This window comes from Oncorhynchus clarkii, chromosome 27 (assembly GCF_045791955.1).
Source record: "Oncorhynchus clarkii lewisi isolate Uvic-CL-2024 chromosome 27, UVic_Ocla_1.0, whole genome shotgun sequence".
Classification (NCBI taxonomy): Eukaryota; Metazoa; Chordata; class Actinopteri; order Salmoniformes; family Salmonidae; genus Oncorhynchus; species Oncorhynchus clarkii.
The window spans coordinates 3,270,470-3,294,283 of record NC_092173.1 but is presented as its reverse complement, the minus strand read 5'-3'; the positions used below and the strand labels follow the sequence as shown (position 1 = coordinate 3,294,283).

At 42.9% G+C, this 23,814-nt stretch overlaps 1 protein-coding gene across 1 annotated transcript in view; it reads right to left on the bottom strand.

Annotated features, from left to right (window-relative positions):
• Positions 1-23,814, bottom strand: part of LOC139386284 (uncharacterized) — a 76,202-nt gene that overhangs the window by 6,690 nt on the left and 45,698 nt on the right. Inside the window, exons 15-29 of the mRNA XM_071131779.1 lie at positions 17,420-17,818; positions 16,557-16,727; positions 16,276-16,433; positions 15,910-16,050; positions 15,516-15,663; positions 15,067-15,218; positions 14,800-14,925; positions 13,540-13,729; positions 13,367-13,441; positions 12,978-13,139; positions 12,810-12,869; positions 12,344-12,460; positions 10,455-10,606; positions 10,170-10,256; positions 9,787-9,933 (exon numbers count right to left, since the gene is read on the bottom strand). Of these exons, the coding sequence (XP_070987880.1) occupies positions 9,787-9,933; positions 10,170-10,256; positions 10,455-10,606; positions 12,344-12,460; positions 12,810-12,869; positions 12,978-13,139; positions 13,367-13,441; positions 13,540-13,729; positions 14,800-14,925; positions 15,067-15,218; positions 15,516-15,663; positions 15,910-16,050; positions 16,276-16,433; positions 16,557-16,727; positions 17,420-17,818 (2,285 nt within the window). The remainder of the gene's footprint in view (positions 1-9,786; positions 9,934-10,169; positions 10,257-10,454; positions 10,607-12,343; positions 12,461-12,809; positions 12,870-12,977; positions 13,140-13,366; positions 13,442-13,539; positions 13,730-14,799; positions 14,926-15,066; positions 15,219-15,515; positions 15,664-15,909; positions 16,051-16,275; positions 16,434-16,556; positions 16,728-17,419; positions 17,819-23,814) is intronic.

Below are 23,814 nucleotides of genomic sequence, written 5' to 3'. Positions count from 1 at the left end.
TTGTGCTTATGTTTGCAATGGCATACTTTTACGACAGACAGAGAACTAAGTTTGTTCGAAATGTAACTGTCGTTGTGGCCTATTTGTGTAATTGCTTTAGGAGAGAGTGGCCATGCTTGTCTTCCCTGACTATTTAAGGAGCTTTACTTGGCCCCAGTCTTAGTGTGTCATCTATAGTTTGAAAGGTGATGAACTCTTACAAGAGCAGCAAGTATGTTTTTTGATTCATTAAGTAGCAGTTGGTGTTGTTAGGGCCATTGAAATTAAGTGATGTCTTTTCCCTGGTAGCCTAGTTAATCATTGCTGTTTGAACTGTCTGATTGCTCAGTAATTGTGATTGTCATTGTGGCCTTGGATTAGTTTCAGGCCAATTTGTGTATGACAATTTTCTGTGTCCTGGCACCCCAATGGTGAAACAAGCTTCCCTCTAAAGTCAGGACAGCGGAATCCCAGCCCATTTTTCGAAGATGTTTGAAATCCCACCTCTTTGAAGAGTAACTTAACTCTCACGGATCTCCCATCGCTGAATAAAACATACAGCGTGTGTAGTTCCCAATGGCAATCCCAAACAAACAAATGGACAAAGGATTTAGATGAGCTGGAGTCGGATGGAGGATGGGATATTGAGCTTGAAAGCAGCATTGCTGATGAAGAGTCTTCACCTGATTCTGATGTTGACTTCAAGCCTCCGGTACCCGAGTTTTGCCAACTGAGACGGTAATCCCAACTGCCAAGGTAAAACAGAAGTCTGGGAGGGATGGCATGGTTTGGGTAGAAAGAGTGACGAGAACGCAACAGGAAGGCGGCTTTTCCAGGATATTCTCACAGAGAGAGCAGGTTCTACACCTCACGCAAAGAGACAAATTGCCAGCGCACTCCACAGTTTTCTTTGCTTATGTGACATTCAGATGATGTAGCACATCAGAGATTGCACTGTCACTCATGCGCACAGGAAAGTAAACAGTAAGTGGGTGGGACATGCCTTTATTGCACTGTTGTATATCTACGGGGCATACGGCGGAAAGGGCAGGGATGTGGAGTAATTTTGGTCTGATAGGTGTGCAACCGCTTCAGAAGCCCTGTTTATACCTGGTCCTAACCGGCTTCCTTTGTCCTGATCTCGTCCACATTCTGATTGTGTCCAGAATTTTTGGCAGGTGTAGACGATTAAAATACATATTGTGATCTGATTGTGATCAGATCTTACAGACCACCTACAGAGGTAGTCAGGGATGCATTGTGCCCAGAATTTTGGACAGGTGTAGACAATTAAAAGACAAATAGTGATCTGATCTTCCTGACCACCTCCCGAGGTAGTCAGGGATGCATTGTGTCTGGATATCTTACAAGTGTAGATGGATCTGGACAGTGACACCATGTAAATCATAATTATCCTGCCCTCCAAATGAAATCACAGGTGGCACCATTGACCTATGGCATCAATATTTGTCTTAAAATACATTTATGAATATGCATCCCATGGAAAATGGCGCCGACAGAGATGGTTGCCTCGCTTCAGGTCCTTAGAAAACTATGCAGTTGTTTGTTTTTCATGTATTATTTCCAACATTGTTAGCCCAGAAAATCTCAAGTGTTATTACATACAGCCGGGAAGAACTATTGGATATAAAAGCGATGACAACTTACCAACATTACGACCAGGAATACGTCTTTCCCGAAGCGGATCCTTTGTTCGGACCTCCACCCTGGACATGCAATCTTATCCCAGAGGTCGACCCAAAACAACGCAGTCGCCGCAGGAGAGGCAGACGGAGCGGCCTACTGGTCAGACTCAGAAGGCGAGCACACCATCCACCGCTTCCGAGCATATTACTCGCCAATGTCCTGTTCTCTAGATAACAAGGTGGACGAAATTAGGGCACAAGCTGCCTTCAGGGAGACTGTAACATTCTCTGTTTCACGGAAACATGGCTCACTTGGGATATGGTGTTAGAGTCGGTACAGCCACCCGGTTTCTTCACGCATCGCGCCGACAGAAACAAACATCTCTCTGGTAAGAAGGAGGGCAGGGCCTATGTCTTGTGATTACACCATGAGTCGTTAATCATAACAACATACAGGAACTTAAGTCCTTTTGTTCACCTGACCTAGAATTCCTTACAATCAAATGCCGACCGCATTATCTTCCAAGAGTATTCTCTTCGATTATAGTCACAGCCGTGTATATCCCCCTCCCATCCTGAGGCTGCATATATTGTAGCTGGGGATTTTAACAAAGCTAACCTAAGAACAATACTTCCTAAATTCTATCAGCGTATCGAATGCGCGACACGATCATTGCCACTCGAACTTCCGCGACTCATACAAAGCCCTCCCCCGCCTTGCCTTCGGGCAAGTCTGACCATGACTCATTTTGTTGCTCCCAGCCTATAGACAGAAAATAAAACAAGAAACACCCGTGCTCAGGTCAATACAACGCTGGTCTGACCTATCGGATTCCACGCTTCAAGATGGCTTCGATCACGTGGACTGGGATACGTTCCGAATAGCCTCAGACAACAACATTGAGGAATACGCTGACTCGGTGAGCGAGTTAATTAGCAAGTGCATCAATGATCTTGTACCCTCTGTGAATATTGAAACCTTCCCTAACCAGAAACCGTCGATTGATGGCGGCATTTGCACAAAAATGAAAGCATGACAACAGACTGGGATAGTCTTTTTAATTATGGCAGGTGACCAGAAACATGACCGAATACAAGCAGTGCAGCTGTAGTAAAACGCCAAATGGATCTACCTCCTGGTCCTCTTCCCCTGTCTTATCCACCAAGGGTAGAGACAGAGATGACCTCGCCTACTGAAATACCGGATTGGGCAAAGCCACCAGAAGACGACTCAAGCCAACCCACTACTGATGTCAGGAAGAATCACCCTCTGCCTCAAGTGACACCTCTGAATGGGAACAGCTGATAGACTCATTGTTGATAGAGTAAGGGCACTGTCATAAACAGAGGCCCATATGTGCACTGTAAGAAGAGTATTTCCTCATTGTTGCTAGAGTAATAGGCTCTGTCATAACCAGAGGCCCATATATGCACTGTAAGAAAAGTATTTCCTGTTGTAAGATATGTCATCACCCTCTCTGCTCTGAGGGAATGGGAGGAGCAGCGGATCGGGTGCAGAGAATCAAAAGGTATATAAAGAGACATTTGCCATTACTTAGGCGCTGACTTCTTGAATTCTGAATTCATTTAGACAACCATTTGACTTCGGGTAAATTGACACCTGACTCAAATTACTTAAAAGATTCTAACTTGTTGGATCTGAAAAGTGACTCTCCGATATACCGTTTAACTATTGAACAGCTGTTCTCTCGCCTGTGTCCCTGGTGCTTGTATACTGATGCAAATTATATCCAGAGCCAGTCTTTGAAACTGCAACTCTCGATTGAGCTCAGTACCTCGCCCTAGTTGCATGGCAAGGACGCTGCGGTAGTTCAACGGGACTGAGAGTCCCTCTAGACCTTAAGTTGATCTCCTGTTAATACCTATGGTTATCTGAATTGACCCTGTCGCCCGCGGCCTTGGTGCTTGTATACTGATGCAAATTATATCCAGAGCCAGTCTTTGAAACTGCAACTCTCGATTGAGCTCAGTACCTCGCCCTAGTTGTGTGGCACAGACTCTTCGATATTCCTGTGGGGCAGGGAATCACCAGCGGGTTCTCTCATCCGTTCCAAACTTGAATCTCTCAATTTAGTAAAGCACCGACTCCAATTCAACCTCTCAGCCAGTAGAGGGAAGTCGCTACCTATCTAAATTCTTAACAGAACTCTGACCGATTGAAACTCTGCTCCTGATCTCGTGGGTCTCCTCGTCATCTCTCAAAGGTAATTAAATAACTATTATAAGTATTTAAGTATAGAGATAAGTGTTATCATTGTACCAGGCATTTTATAAGAGCATTAAGTCATTTGCATGTTTTTGATTAACGCTGTGTGTGACCGAGTAACAAATGATGTATTTTGAAGTGTGTTTGATTGTAAAAGACAAAAAACAGAGTGTTTTCAAAAATAAACGGTAGCCTCATTTTGTCTCGAGTAAAAGGTTCTCTCAAAGACAGTTAACGGCACGGGAGATAACAACTCTGACACTCCCCGCTACCGGGACACTGGAAACGGGGATCAATGCTCTAGGACAGAATGAGTTACCATTAAAAGACAAGGAGGAAGGTGTGTCTAGTAGTGATTAATTTAATTGTCTTATCGATCTATCTAAGTTTTATTTTCCAAGCGATACATAGCCGACGGGCAGAGTAGTGAGACTAAGTTGACTAAAGGTCTTCACACTTTAAACTAGATACATCACAGAGGGGAAATACTCAACCACAGGGAAATCATATAGAGACTGGTAGGACTAGTGCTTAATAATAACTCAAGGACCAATTAGTGGTGAAGCAAAGAGTCTAGAGGATAAAGGTGGGGTTCACACATCCCAGCTAGAGCTAGACCGTTGAGAGTGACAAGGCAAAAGACCTCTCTACGCGGACAACGCTTCGATATAGAAAGAGAGGCAGGGCTACGCGAGCGGTCCTGGTTATACCGAGATAACCTGAAGTATCTATAGTGCCTGTCCAATCCAGGGAACGGGAAGCTAACCACCTCTATAGCACCCCGCTGCCGGCCAAGGGGCGGGGCTGAAGGTTTCGTATCGCGACACAGCTATTCCCTCCACAAGGCAATCAAACAAGCAAAGTGTCAATATAGAGACAAAGTACAGTCGCAATACAACAGCTCAAACACAAGACGTATGTTGCAGAGTCTACAATCAATTCCGGATTACAAAAAGAAAACCAGCCCCATCGCAGACATTGATGTCTTGCTCCCAGAGAAATTAAACAACTTCTTTGTTCACTTTGAGGACAATACAGTGCCACTGACATGGCCCGCTACCAAAGCCTCTGGGCTCTCATTATCCGTGGCTAACGTGAGTAAAACATTTAAACGTGTTATCCCTCGCAAGGCTGCCGGCCCAGACGGCATCCCTCGCCGCGTCCTCAGAGCATGCGCAGACCAGCTGGCTGGTGTGTTGACGGACATATTCAACCAATCCCTATCCCAGTCTGTTGTCCACACACGCTTCAAGATGGCCACCATTATTCCTGTCCCCAAGAAAGCTAAGGTAACTGAACTAAATGACTATCACCCCATTGCACTCACTTCTGTCATCATGAAGTGCTTTGAGAGACTAGTCAAGGATCATATCACCTCCACCTTACCTGATACCCTAGACACACTCCGATTTGCTTACTGCGCCAATAGGTCCACTGACGATGCAATTGCCATCATACTGCAGACTGCCCTATTGCATCTGGACAAGAGGAATACCTATGTAAGAATGCTGTTTATTGACTACGGCTCAGCATTTAACACCATAGTACCCTCCAGACTCGTCATTAAGCTCGAGACCCTGGGTCTTGACCCCGCCCTGTGCAACTGGGTCCTGGACTTTCTGAAGGGCCGCCCCCAGGTGGTGAAAGTAGGAAACAACATCTCACCCCACTGATCCTCTCACTCAACGTCAACAAAAGAAAAGAAAGGAGATGATCGTGGACTTCAGGAAACATAGAGGGAGCACCCCCCTCCCCTCCCCATCGACATCGACGGGACAGTAGTGGAGAAGGTGGAAAGCTTTAAGTTCCTCAGCGTACACATCACGAACAAACTGAAATGGTCCACCCACACAGACAGCGTGGTGAAGAAGGCGCAACAGTGCCTCTTCAAACTCAGGAGGCTGAAGAAATTTGGCTTGTCATCTAAAACACTAACAAACATTTACAGATGCACAATCGAGAGCATCCTGTCAGGCTGTATCACCGCCTGGTACAGCAATTGCACCGCCCTCAACTGCAAGGCTCTCCAGAGGGTAGTGCGGTCTGCACAACGCATCACCGGGGCAAACTACCTGCCCTCCAAGACACCTACACCACCCGATGTCACAGGAAGGCCATAAAGATCAAGGACAACAACCACCCGAGCCACTGTCAGGTGCATCAAAGCTGGGACCGAGAAATTGAAAAACAGTTTCTATCTCAAGGCCATCAGACTATTAAACAGCCATCACTAACATAGAGAGGCTGCTGCCAACATACAGACTCAAATCTCTAGCCACTTAAGCCAGTACATGTCCAGGCCCGTCTGAAGTTTGCTAGAGAGCATTTGGATGATCCAGAAGAAGATTGGGAGAATGTCATATGGTCAGATGAAGCCAAAATATAACTTTTTGGTAAAAACTCAACTCGTCGTGTTTTGAGGACAAAGAATGCTGAGTTGCATCCAAAGAACACCATACCTATTGTGAAGCATGGGGGTGGAAACATCATGCTTTGGGGCTATTTTTCTGCAAAGGGACCAGGACGACTGATCCGTGTAAAGGAAAGAATGAATGGGATAAGTATTGAGATAAACTTTTGTTATTGACCAAATACTTATTTTCCACCATAATTTGCAAATAAATTCATTTAAAAATCCTACAATGTGATTTTCTGGATTTTTTTCTTCTCATTTTGTCTGTCATAGTTGAAGTGTACCTATGATGAAAATTGCAGGCCTCTCTTATCTTTTTAAGTGGGAGAACTTGCACAATTGGTGGCTGACTAAATACTTTTTTGCCCCACTGTACATATGAGATGAGTAATGTAGGATATGTGAACATTATTGAAGTGGCGTTATTTAAAGTGACTAGTGATACCTTTAATAAGTCCATGTATTTAAGCAGGGGGACACGTCTGGCACTGCAGGATTTTAGTCCCTGGCGGCGTAGTGTGTTACTGATGGTAGGCTTTGTTACTTTGGTCCCAGGTCTCTGCAGGTCATTCACTAGGTCCCCCCGTGTGGTTCTGGGATTTTTGCTCACCGTTCTTGTGATCATTTTGACCCCACGGGGTGAGATCTTGCGTGGAGCCCCAGATCGAGGGAGATTATCAGTGGTCTTGTATGTCTTCTATTTCCTAATAATTGCTCCCACAGTTGATTTCTTCAAACCAAGCTGCTTACCTATTGCAGATTCAGTCTTCCCAGCCTGGTGCAAGTCTACAATTTTGTTTCTGGTGTCCTTTGACAGCTCTTTGGTCTTGGCCATAGTGGAGTTTGGAGTGTGACTGTTTGAGGTTGTGGACAGGTGTCTTTTATACTGATAACAAGTTCAAACAGGTGCCATTAATACAGGTAACGAATGGAGGACAGAGGAGCCTCTTAAAGAAGAAGTTACAGGTCAGTGAGAGACAGAAATCTTGCTTGTTTGTAGGTGACCAAATACTTATTTTCCACCATAATTTGCAAATAAATTCATTAAAAATCCTACAATGTGATTTTCTGCATTTTTTTTTCTAATTTTGTCTGTCATAGTTGAAGTGTACCTATGATGGAAATTACAGGCCTCTCTCATCTTTTTAAGTGGGAGAACTTGCACAATTGGTGGCTGACTAAATACTTTTTTGCCCCACTGTATATACTGTATTCTACACGATCTACTGCATCTCGCATACCATCGCTCATCCATATATTTATATGTACATATTCATATATATCCCATGTGTGTATTCGTGTGTGTAAGGTAGTTATTGTGAATTTGTTAGATTTTACACTCACTCACATTAACATCCGCTAACCCTGTGTATGTGACCAATAAAATGTTATTTGAATATTATTTTGAAAAACAATATCTGTCAAATGATTTGCATACAGGGAAATCTGGTCACAGTGTAGACACGGTGGATGGGTAAGAGACATTTTAATACCATGTGTAGATGCAACGGTTTATATGTGGGCACAATCAGAATATGGACATAATCAGAACAAAGGACGCATGCTAGCCCCAGGTATAAACAGGACTAGAGAGATTATTCTCGTTTTGATGACAAGGAGACAAGACCAATATGTGTGCAGACAGACAGGTTCGCCGCTCTCAGACATCTGGACGAGTTCTGTAAAGAATTGCATTACTTGTTACAAGCCAGGAGAGAACATATCTGTTGATGAGCAACTGTTCCCAACCAAAGCTTGTGCTGTTTTACCCAATGCATATCCACAAACTAGACAAATGTGTATTTAAGTTATGGTTATGCCGAAACCAAGTACTTGCTCAATGGCTGTCCATATCTGGGGAAAGATTAAACCAGGCCAGCGGGTGAGCGACGGTCTGAGACTGTGGTTTTGAGACTCGTGGAGCCTTACATGGGCAAAGACAGAAATGTGTCTATGGACAACTTCTTTACATCAATTTCCTTGGCAGCCAAGTTGATTGTAAAGAAGACCTGCTCGGAACAGTGAACAAACAGAGAGGGGAGCTGCATGGTCCTAAGCACCATGCATCCCACTGTTGCAATTGGCATTGACCAGAAGACGGTGACAGACTACAATCGCACAAAGGTAGACTATATGACCAAAATACCAAATCATGGGCATTAATAGAGAGTTGATCCCCCTTTGCCACTATAACAGCCACCACTCTTCTGGGAAGGCTTTCCCCTAAATATTGGAACATTACTGCGGGGACTTGCTTCCATTCAGCCACAAGAGCATTAGTGAGGTCGGGCACTGATTTTGGACGATAAGGCCTGGCTTACATTCGGCTTGCCAATTCATCCTACAGGTGGGGTTGAGGTCAAGGCTCTGTGCAGGCCAGTCAAGTTCTTCCACACCGATCTCGACAAACCATTTCTGTATGTACCTCGCTTTGTGCACGGGGGAATTAACATGATGAAACAGGAAAGGACCTTCCCCAAACTGTTTCCACAATGTTGGAAGCACAGAATCGGCTAGAATATCATTGTACGCTGTAGCATTAAGATTGCCCTTCACTGGAACTAAGGGACCTAGCCTGAACCATGAAAAACCGCTCCCGACCATTGTTCCTCCTCCACCAAACTTTACAGTTGGCACTATGCATTGGGGCATCCGCCAAACCCAGATTCATCTGTCAGACTGCCAGATGGTGAAGTGTGATTCCATACTCCAGAGAACACTTTTCAACTGCTCCAACTCAAAACTGAGTCCAATAGCGGCGAGATTTACGCCACTCCACCCGACACTTGGTATTGCTCATGGTGATCTTAGGCTTGTGTGCGGCTGCTCGGCCATGGAAACCCCTTTCAGGAAGCTCCCAACGAACAGTTCTTGTGCTGACGTTGCTTCCAGAGGCAGTTTGAAACTTGGTAGTGAGTGTTGCAACCGAGGACAGACGATTTTTACACTCTTCATTCGTGTTCTGTGAGCTTGTGTGGCCTACCACTTTGCGGCTGTGCCGTTGTTGCTCCTAGACGTTTCCACGTCACAATAACAGCACTTATAGTTGACCGGGGCAGCCCAAACAGGGCATACATTTGACGAACTGGAAAGGTGGCATCCTATGACAGTACCACGTTTAAAGTCACTGAGCTCTTCAGTATGGCCATTCTACTGCCAATATTTGTCTATGGCGTTTGCATGGCGTTGTGCTCAATTTTATACAGCTGTCAGCAACAGATGTGGCTGAAATAGCCGAATCCACTATTTTGAAGGGGTGTCCACATACTATTGGGCAATACATTTGTAGTGTTTCCACTGAAACTAGAGATCCTTTTGACACAAAGATTCACATAAATTCTGCGAGGATTCAGTTCTCAGTATGTGGTGGGCTGACTTTTTTTAGGGGAGAAAATGACACCCTATTCCCTAATATAATGCCCTTTTTTGACCAGGGACCATACGACTCTGGTCATAAGTACTGTAGTACACTATGTTGGAAATAGGTTGCTTTCTGGGACGCAGACAGAGTTTGGCAGCACCTTGAAGAAAGCCCGTTGGAAGGTAGGACTGGAGTCGACGCTCATGTCCCCAACAGCGACATGTGACAGACAGTGCAAGAGGAGCAGAGAGAATCCTCCCACTGACTGCAGTCTCTGGCGACGCACAAACACTGTCTTCTCAGCCTCCTACCAACACACGACATCAGTTAGTAGCAAACAGATGTGGCACAGATGTTAACATCACAAACGTCAGAAGCTAAACTGCAAGATTCAGAGCTGTCATTCAATCCTAAAGGGAAATAGATTTGTATTGATGTTGATTATCGTGTACAACATGCACACTGTTCCCCAATGCATATTTGATTCCAAAATAGAAATGTAATCTCTCTCTCATGCACATACAGTGGAAATTGGGACATCACCTGATAAAAGAAGGAATTCCGGAAGGCGTTGTATTTGTAGTTATTGGATGGAAGACTAGTTGCTATCTGGAGTGACACTGCTGGAGTCTATGGGAGTAATAGTATTAACAATTTTGGTGCTAAGAACATTCACATTGACAAAGAAAAATATGTTTAAACAGACCGCAAAGACCACATATGATTAATTAATCTCCTTTTGATAGGAAAGATGAGTTAAACAATGCTTTGAACTATGACCCTTCACTAACCTCTCTCAGTATGTGGGAGAGAAAGTGAGTGACTAACCAGTTCGAGAGTGTGTAGTGTTTGCAGTAGGAATAGTCCATGGTGGTAGACCAGGAACTCTCTGGGATTAAGACGACCTGGGTCAAGAAGGAGCAGCTCTCCTTCACACTCCCACTGTGCATCCAGATAGTCAATAAAAGAGCTCGCTCTGCCTGAAATTCAGAGAGAATCCATAAATCCAGTTGTTCATTTCTCCTTGCTGGGTTATCAATTCACACTTCACGTAGCACAAGTAGTCTAGGAACTCTCAAAAGGCTGTGTATTATCACAATTGAAAGCATACATTTTTAGGTCAAGTAAAGTTGCACTGAGTGTTGTGGGTGGGACATTTGGTAATAATTATGAAAGCACCAAAGCAGTCGTTGACAGGGGATTGTCTTTTTTACTTTTGTCTTTGGCTTGTTTTCACTTTGATTCAGATCTTTTTCTAATTCCTTCACAACCACAGCTGGTTGAGATTTTCCCTGAACAAGTGGTCCGGTTTGGCCTTTTGGTTGCATTTTTGTTGTGTCATTTTGTGACTAATTTCATAGTCAGACTGAAACAAATCATATTACTATGTATTTTCTACAGGTTTTCTCACCTTGTCTCACCTAGCTACCTTAAGATGAATGCACCAACTGTAAGTCGCTCTGGATAAGAGAGTCTGCTAAATGACTCAAATGTAAATGTTTTCAACGACCGCCAGACGGAGAGGAATAATGACTCCCGGTGTTGTGAAACCTCGAAGGATAAGAAGCAGCTGTGGTGTTATGTTGCTATGTCAGACACCTTAGCTGCTTTTTCCCCGTGGTGGTCAGGTGATTTTATTATGATGGATGGTCAGTGTTAGGGAAGTATAGTATACCAAGATACCAAGATACCGATCCCTTCACACTGGAAGAAGTTAAACTACACTAAAGCTACCCTTAACACAAGTATACTTTACTTAACTAAAGTTACTTTGAAAAAAGTAGTTCACTTAATCTAAACTACAGTACTTAGTGAAAAATGATCATATGTAAATCATCAGAATACAAATTCCAAGAACACTTTGGGGTCATATGGTAACAAACTGTATGTAATGTGTAATTTAGCTTATTAATCACAAAACCAATGATTCAAGTGAGAATTAGCAGGCCTGATGGTGAAAAAGAAAGAGAATGATTACATAGTTCCAGTAGTTAGCTACACCGCTACATGGCAAAAAAGTAATTAACTAACTTGAAATTAGTTCAAATACCACCAAGTCACTGCACAATGTAGTTAAATTACTAGTTGAAATAAACGTTATTTGTATAGTGCATACCATGACAGTTTGTTTCAAAGTGCTCCACACAAAAGTGCCTAATCTCACCTCGATTAATAAAGCACCTTGCCCATCCTGCCATCAGTCCCATGATGAAGCTTCCCAACTGTCTTCCTTCCTGTCGCGTTTCTGTGTTTAGACTTGAACTGTTTCTGAAATAGTCTTCTTACTGATTCCTTATTGAACGCCAGAGTTGGTCTCAAATATTAACTACTACCGTGTCAAATTACATTTGTGTTGAACAAGGACTGGCTGAAAAGTGTCCCTCACCAAGCCTTTTGTTCAAAGAGGTGGTACAGTATGTTCTTAGTCAGATCTTTCTCCATGCCAGTGTCATCCTTTACTTCCTCTTTGGGGGGGGTTGGTTATTGTTTTTGGTACAAACTATTTGGTGACTAAAGGTTTGCAACAAGAGAAGTACATATAAAAATAAACATTGTTTTGTTTGTTATTGTGTGTTGTTCGGTTATTATATATTGTGGTACGTGGCGGAGCAATCGTGTGTATGAGGGTCCTCTTTAATCTCTACAATTCTTGGCCCAAACACATCACAGGACGTTTGTAATCTGCGTTTTACTCTACAGGCTATTGTGTAACCCACCGTCGAGCTCCCCCCTCAGAAATCCTGCATCTTGCGCTGGGCCCCTCAGCTTCCTTTCCACACGCTTTAGAAGCTGGAAGAGTGGGGAGAGCTCCAGCAGTTTATCCCACTCCCCCTCTGTATGGGAAACATCATCACAGACTTATACTATGCACACATACTGTACACATATAGCAGGTCACACAAACATTTACATGCCATTATGAAACACTCATAACTTATCTCAGGGCTACTTTTTTACAACAAGTCATCCTTGTGATCGTGTTTGAGAACCTCTGTAATTCGTCCAAACACTATACGTAGTCAATATGTTGCCCACAAGGTAGAGACATATTCAAAGCACTTGAGTAGAATTGAAACGAGATGAGATTACAATTTCTCTGCACACAGTTACAGTGAAAACAACATAATAGTCATGTTAAGTATTTTTGTGTAATAAACAGCACCTTTCAATGTTGTTCTTTACCTGACAGTGTGGGGACACAGACATGTGACTGCTGAACAGATTCTTTCATAGGCTCGCCCTCTGTGAAGCAATGGGATATCGTTAGGACTCTTCATAAATATGATCAGCAGAGCCTATGATGAAGTAAAAGTAATTCATTTATTAAATCATGAATCAATTAAATCTTACCTTGTGAGTGCATGTCAGAGATGGCAGCTTTTCTGTGAGCTGTCTGTGAGTGAGGAGGACTGGGCTGGGGGACACTGAGGCCCTTCGAATCCTGGTCCTGAGGCTGAGCCTTCATTGGGTCTCTCAGAGACTGGGTGGAGATTCCTTCATAGATATCTCTCACTGTTAAACAACAGTAACTCATCAAAAAATATATCCTTTTTACTAGATAAGGCAGTCTTTATGAACAACGAGCAACCGCAGTAGAATGGTTCTATTGCATAGAACAGTGTGATCATTTAGCAGAGTCTAAGTCTTTCTGTGACAACCCACAACACTAGTGTTGCCAGTACCATGCTCCAACCAACCGAGCCATCTGAACCACTAGGACCACTGTCTATTGCGCCTACCTTTAACCACAGGCACGGACTCTGTCCATGCACGAGAACATGTCTCCAAACCAAACGTCTGTTTTGTTGACAAACCTACAAACACACATTTGACAAAAAAAGCTATGAAAACATCATCCTTATCAGAAAAAAAAACAAGACTGAAAAATGCAACATAATGCTTGCTGAGGTACCAGAGATGCGCTGGCGGTAGGTGCTCGGGGAGAGACTTGGCTCTTTGTTCTCCTCCAGAAGCTGAATGAGTCGCTCCATGAGAGGCACAGCTTTCTGCTGGGTCAACGACACCACCTTCAGAGGGTTACTGGGGACCATCAGCCTGGCCAGCCCAAACTCCTTGTACCAGAAGGAACCTGATAACACAGACTGGATAGAAAGATACGCTCAATGGCAACACGAGTCGACTATATTAAAGAGATAGTTCATTCAATAACAAATATACAGTGAGCTCCAAAAATATTGGGAACCTGAACAATTGTTTGTGAAATTATACAATGACTATTAGGTCAAAGATAAAGTTCATCCATGTCAGGTGAACCTTATAGAAATTACAGCACTTTTTGTACATAGTCCCCCCATACACTTACAGTATACACTACTGGTCAAAAGTTTTAGAAAACCTACTCATTCAAGGGTTTCTCTTTTTTTTTACTATTTTCAAAATTGTAGATTAATAGTGAAGACATCCAAAAAAGTTTTAAACAAATCAAAATGTATGATGTATTTGGTCCAATATTCACAGCACGCAATGACGACATCAAGGTTGTGACTCTTCAAATTGTTCGGATGGATTTGCTGTTTGTTTTGGTTGTGTTTCAATTGCTTTTGTACCCAATAGAAATGAATTGTAAATAATGCATCATTGTGTCACTTTGGAGTCACTTTTATTGTAAATAAGAATATAATTTGTTTCTCAACACTTCTACATTAATGTGGATGCTACCAAGACTAAGGATAATCCTGAATGAATCGTGAGTAACGATGAGTGAGAAAGTTAGAGGTACAAATATCATGCCCCCAAGACATGCTAACCTAACATTTTTGGGGGGGGGGATGATATTTGTGCTTCTGTAACTTTCTCACTCATCATTATCCGTAATCACATTAGCATCCATTTTAATGTAGATGTGTTTAGAAACATATTCTATTCTTATTTACTATAAAAGTGACTACAAAATGACATTATACATTATTTACCATGAAAATAAAGCTGACAGTCTGCACTTTAACCTCATAGTCATTGTATCAAATCCAAAGTTCTGGAGTACAAAGCCAAAACAGCAAAACATTGGTCACCTTCCCAATTGGGCTCCCAAGTGGCGCAGTGGTCTAAGGAACTGCATCTCAGTGCTTGAGGCATCACTACAGACACCCTGGTTTTAATCCAGGCTGTATCAGAACTGACCGTGATTGTATTGCTTTCCGCCTGTGCTTACCTGCGCTGTATCTGCACGGAGTTGGCAGAGTTCTCGGACACAACGCAGCGCTATAAGAGCAGCATCTAGTTCTGCCTGCCTGGAGTTTAGCTGCTCCCATATTTCTCTCTGTCTCAGTTTCCCATCCTGGGAGACATACAAGAGAGACTCAAAACAACACATGTCCATATTTGTGAGTCATTGTGACACATTCATTTCTTGTGTTTACCCTAGTGTTTACTTGATCTATATGTTTGCATAATCAGATTGAACTATGCTAGATCTGACCATGACATGGATTGATGGCGTCTGCTCTCCTCTCTGTGCTGTCCATCTTTCCTGGTCTTGCTGCAGTTTCTCCACGCACACGTTCACCCTGTCCAGCCCAGCCACCAGCTCTGTCTGCCAACAGCACTGCTGCTCCCACTCCTTATCATCACCTAAACACAGTGAGACACACACAGACATGTGCTGAGTTGTGGTAACACAGTATAAGCCACATTTATGATTCCCCACCGGAGACCGGGGCTCAATCCCAGCCACCACTTTTCCCACTGTTACTCTCCTCCTCTGAATTCCTTATTCTAAATGAAGTTCAAATCCATAAAATGTACACACATCACAAGGTAGCCTAATATGCAATCAAAAGCATATTACAATATAGCTTTGAGCTATGGATAAGCCTATCCAAATCCACTCTCTAACGATTAACTGAAGTTACGCCAGACTTGCAATACCTTGAGTGAGGATGAGCAGAACGTGAGGAGGCAGGAGCAGAGACAGGTCTGAGAGCTGGGATGCTCTCCTCTGGGCTTCTGACTGGCCAGCCTCATGAAGCTCTGCTGCAGCCTCCCTCAGCTGCCTCTCATTGTCCACCCAGTGGGCCTACAGTGCACACACACACACACACACACACACACACACACACACACACACACACACACACACACACACACACACAAACAAAGAATGGATAAAGATCTCCATTATACACTAATGCCACTAGGGAGATGAACATAAATCAAAAGGACATGTATGCGTTCAAACAATTCAGCATGAGACAAATCATTTCCTGTTTGTTGAGGACTGAGCAGCCCCATCCATCTGCCTGCCCAGGCTAGTTCAGCTTACCTGCTCAGAGTCCTCCTGAGTGGCCACAAGGACACAGTGCTGCAGAGCTGCATCCAGATCCCCTAGCAGCTCCTCCTCCTTCTGTTTCTCCTCTTTCCAGTACCTGTTCCTCAGACACCACTCCTTCCGCAGGGCCTCCACCTGGCATCCACAATAAGTCAAAAAGAGATATGTGTGATTTATCCTATGGAACTCAACCACTATGTGTTGATTATGTTAGTTGTTTGAACAAGGGACTGAAAAGCACTCAAACGTGTTGGAGCCACCTTGTGTGCTTTACCTGTCATTTTGGGAACATGTATATTGACAATGGCCAAGTTGAACGTGTTGAAAAGAAACGCAACCAGTGTAATTTATCTTTCTTACTAGCACACTGTCAGTATTATCTCCCAGAGCCAGGCAGTATGAAGCAGTAACAGGTACAACAGTCTGTCTGGACACATCCAGGCGAACCCCCACAACAGGAGCCAGCACCCCTGTTACAGGGTCCACTGTCAGGGCCCCAAAACGAATCGCAACTAGTCCTGTCGAATAACATACAGTAGCACAGAAATACTGATATGATATACTATAAATGTATGGCAAATATATTAAATGTACTTCTGTATCGGGCAATCAGTCAGTCCATCCATCCATCATCCAATCACCTTTGCCATCTGGGTCCTCCATGGTTCCAGCCAGGGGGACAGCGAGTCCTGACACAGGGTCCATTTGAGCCCCCAGGATGGGGACCGTTAGGCCAGAGCCCTGTGGATCAGGATACTCCATCCCAGGCAGTGCCGACAGGGACAGATCAGCACCAGGGAGATGTATTTCTCCTAAGGAAGTAGGATACAGATGTCAGGTACTCATAACTCTTAACCCTTTTTACCCCGAAAGAAGTGGGAATAAGGGGCGGCCAGGAAGACAGCGGAACTTTTTGACGGACAAAACGAACTGATGGGCCTAAACTTGGCCTTCCATTCTCTCTATTTCTAAACATCTGGATTAGGAGAAAGGATTCAATCAGATCATCGTTAACCCGCTGTAACCGACAAACGCATAGCTTATTATTGCTCTTGTTAAGACTGTATTGGAGCTGTCAAATCCGTCAGCGGCTAACCTTGCGGTCTTTGTCACAAAACCATAACCATCCCCACTCCTTATATCCCACCAGCGTGAGAAGTTCAGAACAAGAACGTGTAGGCTATACAGAAAATAATGACTCTTAATTTGAAAATCATTAAAAACAAAATAATAAGGATTTATATCAGCCTAAATGAGGTGTAAATTACATCACAAATCCCAGTGTTCAAACTGCATGGGATTTCTACTAATGCAATGGCAATGTCCACAACAGGTATAATGCTGGGTGCCGCTTATGGATTTGATCGTTTCAATGCATTTACACCACCGACACACCTAAACAAAAGCAATTTTAAGCTATCCAGTTGTTGGTTACCGTGGGTTAAGGCTGATCCTGGACAAAAATAACTGTCAAAGTACACAAGCAGGTGTGAAAACAACCTACCCTGGACGCCACCATCTTGGACAACGCCCCAGGCCCAGTCCAGCAGGGTCTCCAGCCGGCTCAGCAGCTGCAGGTGACAGTGTAGCCCTTTCCCCCAGGCCTGCTCCAACTCCTTGGCTGCAGCCTGGATCCGTCCCAGCTCAGTCTCCTTCCTCTGGGCCTGCAGACCCAGCAAACCCATCTCCCCAGAGCCCCAGTCCTCTCTGAGCCCACGCAGATGCTCCACCAGGCGGATACGGGCAACCAGAGTCTGGCTGTTCAGTAGAGTCTGGAACCCCCCAGCATGAGGCACCAGCTTCCCAGCCCGGATGCTACCGCCGCCCACCCGGACCACCATGCTGCTCAGGGGCTCGATGAAGGACTCACCCAGGAGGAGGCCGCCTACTGGAAGCACCGCTCCTAGAGAGAGGGATATGACATTATGTGTAGGGCCAGGAGTTTGTCCTTACCATTTGACCTGACCCAGAGAAACTTAGTGTCCTAGTTACAGTTTTTCCTGGTTCAGGTCAAGTGGTCAGGGAAAACTCCTGGTCTTAATTATGGTTAAGTCACCAGTTAATAGGCTACTGTCTTTTTTGCAGAGCTACTTTTAACTTTGCTTCAGCTAGATCTTAAAACCCCAAATAATTGGTATAACATTGTTTAGTGTTTCAAAACACCAGTATGGTGCCCGTATTGGGACTGCATTAAACGTCCATGGAAGTTGGGTAGTACCCACATAAAAATATACTAAAGCTTACTATAGAATACTATAATACTTACTATAGAATTCTATGGAATTATGAAGTAAACTGTAGTATACTGTAGAATCCTATACTCCACACTGTAGTATCCCTAGATAATGTAGTGCTTACTATAGACATTTGTAGTATACTTTAGAATACTATACTACACATGGTACTATCCCTTGGCCATGTGTAATACTTACTTTAGAATGTTGTAGTATACTGTAGAATACTACACACTGTAGTATCCCCTCGATCGTTGAGGGGTGTTTACTATAGAATTTTGTTGTATACTGGAGAATACTATACTATACACTGTAGTATCCCTTGATCATGTAGGGCTTACTAGTGTTGTAGTACTCCGGACCGGTCTGGAATCAGGTCTCAAGACCACATATTGAGTGTCTTGGTCTTGTCTCTGTGTCGTAAACATTTGTACTCGGTCTTGACTCGGTCTTGACTCGGTCTTGACTCGGTCTTGGACAGTGAAGACTCTTCATTTCTCCCCGAGACCAGCGGAGTAAAAAAATCTCATAATCATCAGCTTCCATTCAGTCAGCGCATAAAACCAGGCCAAATATATACACTCCTTTCTTGAAACATTAATACGGTATCTTAACAGCCTTCATATCTATTATAGACAAGTTTGCGCAGTGGAGAACCTATGGGCCTTCAGTGTGTGGCAGGTTCGTGATTCTGAAAGGACAGCAACAGGGAACGTCACTTGACATTCAGAACATCCGGGGCTCAGACCTGACTCGGAGTGGGGGTCTCTGCACGACCGAAATGAAACACCCCGTACTTTTGGCCTCCCACGTTAGCAGTGAACATTTTGCAGAAACAACGATATGTCACATATCTCACTGCTTCCTTCCATGCACTGTGCTCTCCTAACACCAAATAATCAAAACTTCTTAATATTAGTTAAATGGATTGTGGTCAGTAAACCCATGGAATATATTGTTAATAGTACAAATTACAAATCAAATGTATTTATATAGCCCTTCTTACATCAGCTGATATATCAAAGTGCTGTACAGAAACCCAGCCTAAAGCCACAAACAGCAAGCAATGCAGGTGTAGAAGCACAGTGGCTTGGAAAAACTCCCTAGAACGGCCAAAACCTAGGAAGAAACCTAGAGAGGAACCAGGCTATGAGGGGTGGCCAGTCCTCTTCTGGCTGTGCCGAGTGCATAAAAATATTTTAATTTTCCATACAGACAACTTGTTGGAAAAGGTATGTATTAGCCCAGATTAATCTGTCGGACTGCCCGATGGTGATTTGTGATTCCATACTCCAGAGAACACTTTTCAACTGCTCCAGAGTCCAATAGCGGCGAGATTTACACCACTCCATCCGACCCTTGGTATTGCTCATGGTGATTTTAGGCTTGTGTAAAGCTGCTCAGCCATGGAACAAACAGTTCTTGTGCTGATGTTGCTTCCAGAGGTAGTTTGGAACTTGGTAGTGAGTGTTGCAACCGAGGACAGATGATTTTTATACTCTGCATTCGTGTTCTGTGAGCTTGTGTGACCTACCACTTCGCGGCTGCGCCGTTGTTGCTCCTAGGCGTTTCCATGTCACAATAACAGCACTTATAGTTGACCGGGGCAGCCCAAGCAGGGCAGAAATTTGACTTAACTGGTCTCTTCAGTATGGCCATTCTACTGCCCATGTTTGTCTATGGAGATTGCATGGCTGTGTGCTCGATTTTATACAACGGGTGGGTCTAATCCTGAATGCTAATTGGCTAAAACTGCATTCCAGCCGGTGTCTATTCCACAAGCTAAATTTGATGTTAAAATGCCTATTTACTCTGTTCCATTTGACTGCTCAATCGACTGTCTTATCAACCCAGCCAGGCACTTTATAAACTTGATCTCCACTATAAAAAGCCTCTAGTCGTTATCTCACATTTATTTTAGACTAACATTTAGTTAACAGGGAGATTTGTATAAACCTTGCTGTCTGTCTCCAACATTTGCAACATTGTTTCAATATTCAAATTCGATCTCCAGATGTCCCATAGTAATGAACGTGTCGGGAGTCGGGATGAGACAGACACCTTTTCTCAGCCTGTCGAAATCATGAATCAGCATAATTTTTATGGATAATTATATACAAAGAACTATCAATAGAAAACAGGTAAAATGAAACGAAGTGCAGGTAGTTTGCAGTCTTTCCAACTTCAGTTTGAAGTGATTGTGTTAGCTGTCTTGTTGGCTAGCTCCTCTGAAAAAGTGTCCTAATGAGAGCACATTTTCTACGCCTGGCGAAATCGCATATCATTAGTTTATTGTTATGGATGTACCCATATAAATGTCACTAGAAAACAGTTTAAACAAACACAAATGCAGCAACTTTGCTGTTATTCTGGCTGCACTGTTAGACGTGACTAAGTTAGCCGTAGTTGGCTAGCTAGCAAGCAAGGGATAAGAACGTTGCCAGCCAGTATGGCAATGGAACATTTAGAACAAACTAACGACTGGGTCACATCCATAGATACAGAACAAAAAGACTGTACGACTGGGTCGCGTCTCTGGCAACCGAACGACCAGCCGGCTTGGGTAGCAATAAATATGTGTGGAAGGATGAAATAGTATGAATAAATTAATCAACATAAATATGAATAAAAAATGAAAAACTGAAATGTCTTGAGTAAAAATAACTATTCAACTCCTTTGTTATGGCAAGCCTAAATAAGTTCAGGAGTAAAAATTTGCACACAGAAATGCATCACATAATAAGTTAAATGGACTCTATAACCAATAAGTGTTTAATATGATTTTTGAATCGACGACGTCATCGATACACTTATTGACAAAGCCAGTGACTGATGTGGTGTACTCCTCAATAGCAGAAGAATCCTGGAACATATTCCAGTCTGTGCTAGCAAAACAGTCCTGTAGCTTAGCATCTGCGTCATCTGATCACTTTTTTATTGACCGAGTCACTGGTGCTTCCTGCTTTACTTTTTCAGGAATCAGGAGGATAGAATTATGGTCAGATCTGCCAAATGGAGGGCGAGGGAGAGCTTTGCACGCATCTCTGTGTGTAGAGTAAAGGTTGTCTAGAGTTTTTTTTTTTACCTCTGGTTGCTCATTTAATATGTTGGTAGAAATTAGATAAAACATATGAGGATGAGCGATTTCCTGTTTGCTTATGGCCTTATACAGCTCATTGAGTGCTGTCTTAGTGCCAGCATCGGTTTTTGGTGGTAAATAGATGAAGAATATAGAATATAGGTGAAAACTCTCTTGGTAAATAGTGTGGTCTACAGCTTATCATGAGATACTCTACCTCAGGCGTTGGTAGGATATACGTGAACGTAGTTCATCTATTTTATGTACGTTGGCGAATAGGACTAATGGTAAAGCCAAATTACCCACTCGCCATCGGATCCTTACAAGGCACCCCGACCTACATCCCCGATATCTCCGTCTCTTTCTCCTGCGAATGATGGGGATGAGGGCCTTGTCTGGTGTCTGAGGTAAATCCTTTGCTTCTGACTCGTTAAAGAAAAAATCTTCTTCCAGTACGAGGTGAATAATCGCTGTCCTGATATCTAGAAGCTCTTTTCGGTCATAAGAGACGGTGGCAGAAATATTATGGACAAAATAAGTTACAAATAACGCGTATAAACATACACAATAACACAATTGGTTAGGAGACCGTAAAATGGCAGCCATCTCCTCTAGCGCCATTGTAATACTAGGGGTTTAAATACTTTCTGAAGGCACTGTATAGAGCATCAGGATCTAACAGTTTATACACACAGAACATGTCAGAAGTGGCATCTTTTTTTTTTTTTAGAGGTAATGTTCAGCATGTACTACTTCCTCTGGCTTGAGAGGAATATTATACGTTTCTCTTCTGTGGGCCTCGCCTCTCTCTGTTCTCTCTCTTCCTTGCTTTCCGAAGTTGGATCACCTATTATTACAGAATAGTATCCGTGCCGTAACAATATGGATTATTCTGAACAGAAAAACAACGACGCAATATGAACAACAGGCAAATAATATTTACCTGAATTTAGCTAGGAAAATATGGGATCACTAATGCTCCATATTGATATTAGTAATTCATTCAATCTAAAGCCTGATTAACATTCAACTGTCTTAACCTATCACTAACCACAATACCTGTTTTCTCTGTCACTTTAACAACAAAATTGACACACGTGCAGTCATGGGACAAACAGACGAGTTTGTCTTACATGGTTAACATGTAAACTATATTTTGTCTCCATTGTTTATTGAAAGCAAATAAATGTGCACAATGACCACTTAGTGTTTCATACGTCATTACAGTTGTTAGTTACTAGTAGCTAGCTAGCGAATTTTTGCCATATTTGCATTTACATGAAATCAGTTAAAACACCATGAAACAAGATTCGTTATCAATAACAAGATGAAACATGCTGAAATGAGCCAGTTACGATCCCCCACACATGGCAATGTCTTGTCATTCTTGCTAGCAATCTGGCCATATAGAATCACAACAGTCTGACTTCTGCCCCATGGAAGCGCGAGAATCGTTTTCGGGATGTGTGAAATGCTACAAGTAAATATTTTTCTATATATTTGTTTATTAATGCTACAAGTAAAAATATATATATTTTTTTTATTAATGCTACAAGTAAAACAAAAATATATATTTTTATTAATGCTTCAAGTAATATTTAATTTTTTATTTTATTAATGCTACAAGTAAATAATTGTGTTGCAAACACACACAATCTATTCACTTACTCCTGCAAATACAATAACCGTCTCTGTGTTCGCTGAGCTGCATCTCTAGCCCTTTTTCTCAAGAAGAAATTCTGTATGTCCATCTTCTTCTATAAGTTAGAAAAACAACGTTGACTCCGCTATCCAGCTTTGTTTTCTCAACCAACCCAAAAACAGATAGCAAGTTAATTGAGCTGACGATACCCAAAGTAGCTAACGTCATGTTAGCCATAAATTAGCCAGCTTTATTAGATTGTTTTTGCATATTTGGACAAATTAAAGTGTAATGATTTAACTCCCAACTCTTATGGGACATTTATTTTGAAGGCACGTATAAATAACAACTGCACAAGGACAGACAGTGACTGACAGGCTGACACACACAACACAGTTACAAATAGTAGCTATCTAGAAATTGCGCAAAAAAATTGTTTTTCAAAGATTTCAAAGAAACGGAAAGTAGGCAATGAAAGTAGGGTGTTCCAGCAAGAGTGGACATCGAAATATTTCTTTATTGAGGTATCAGGGAAACCGTGTGCTTAGTGTGCAAAGAGAGCATCGCTGTCTTGAAAGACTACAACTTGTCCCGACACTTCCAGATGAAGCATGCAGAGAAATATAGGAATATGTCTTCTGAGCAGAGGGCAAGTGCATCGAAGGAATTGCTTTCTCAGTTGCAAAAGCAGCAAGGACATTTCACAAAACTGCATTCAGCAAACAACGGAATTGTGAGAGCTAGCTATGTACTATCCCACAAAATTGCTAAACGGCATTTTTTTTTTGCTGAGGGCGAATTCATTAAAGAACGTTTAGTTGACTCTGCAGCAATACTTTGCCCCAACAAGAAAGAGCTGTTTGAAAATGTTTCTCTGTCAAGACGAACAGTGGCCCGGCATGTTGAGGACATCGCAGAGAACATGGAACAACAGTTGAAGACAA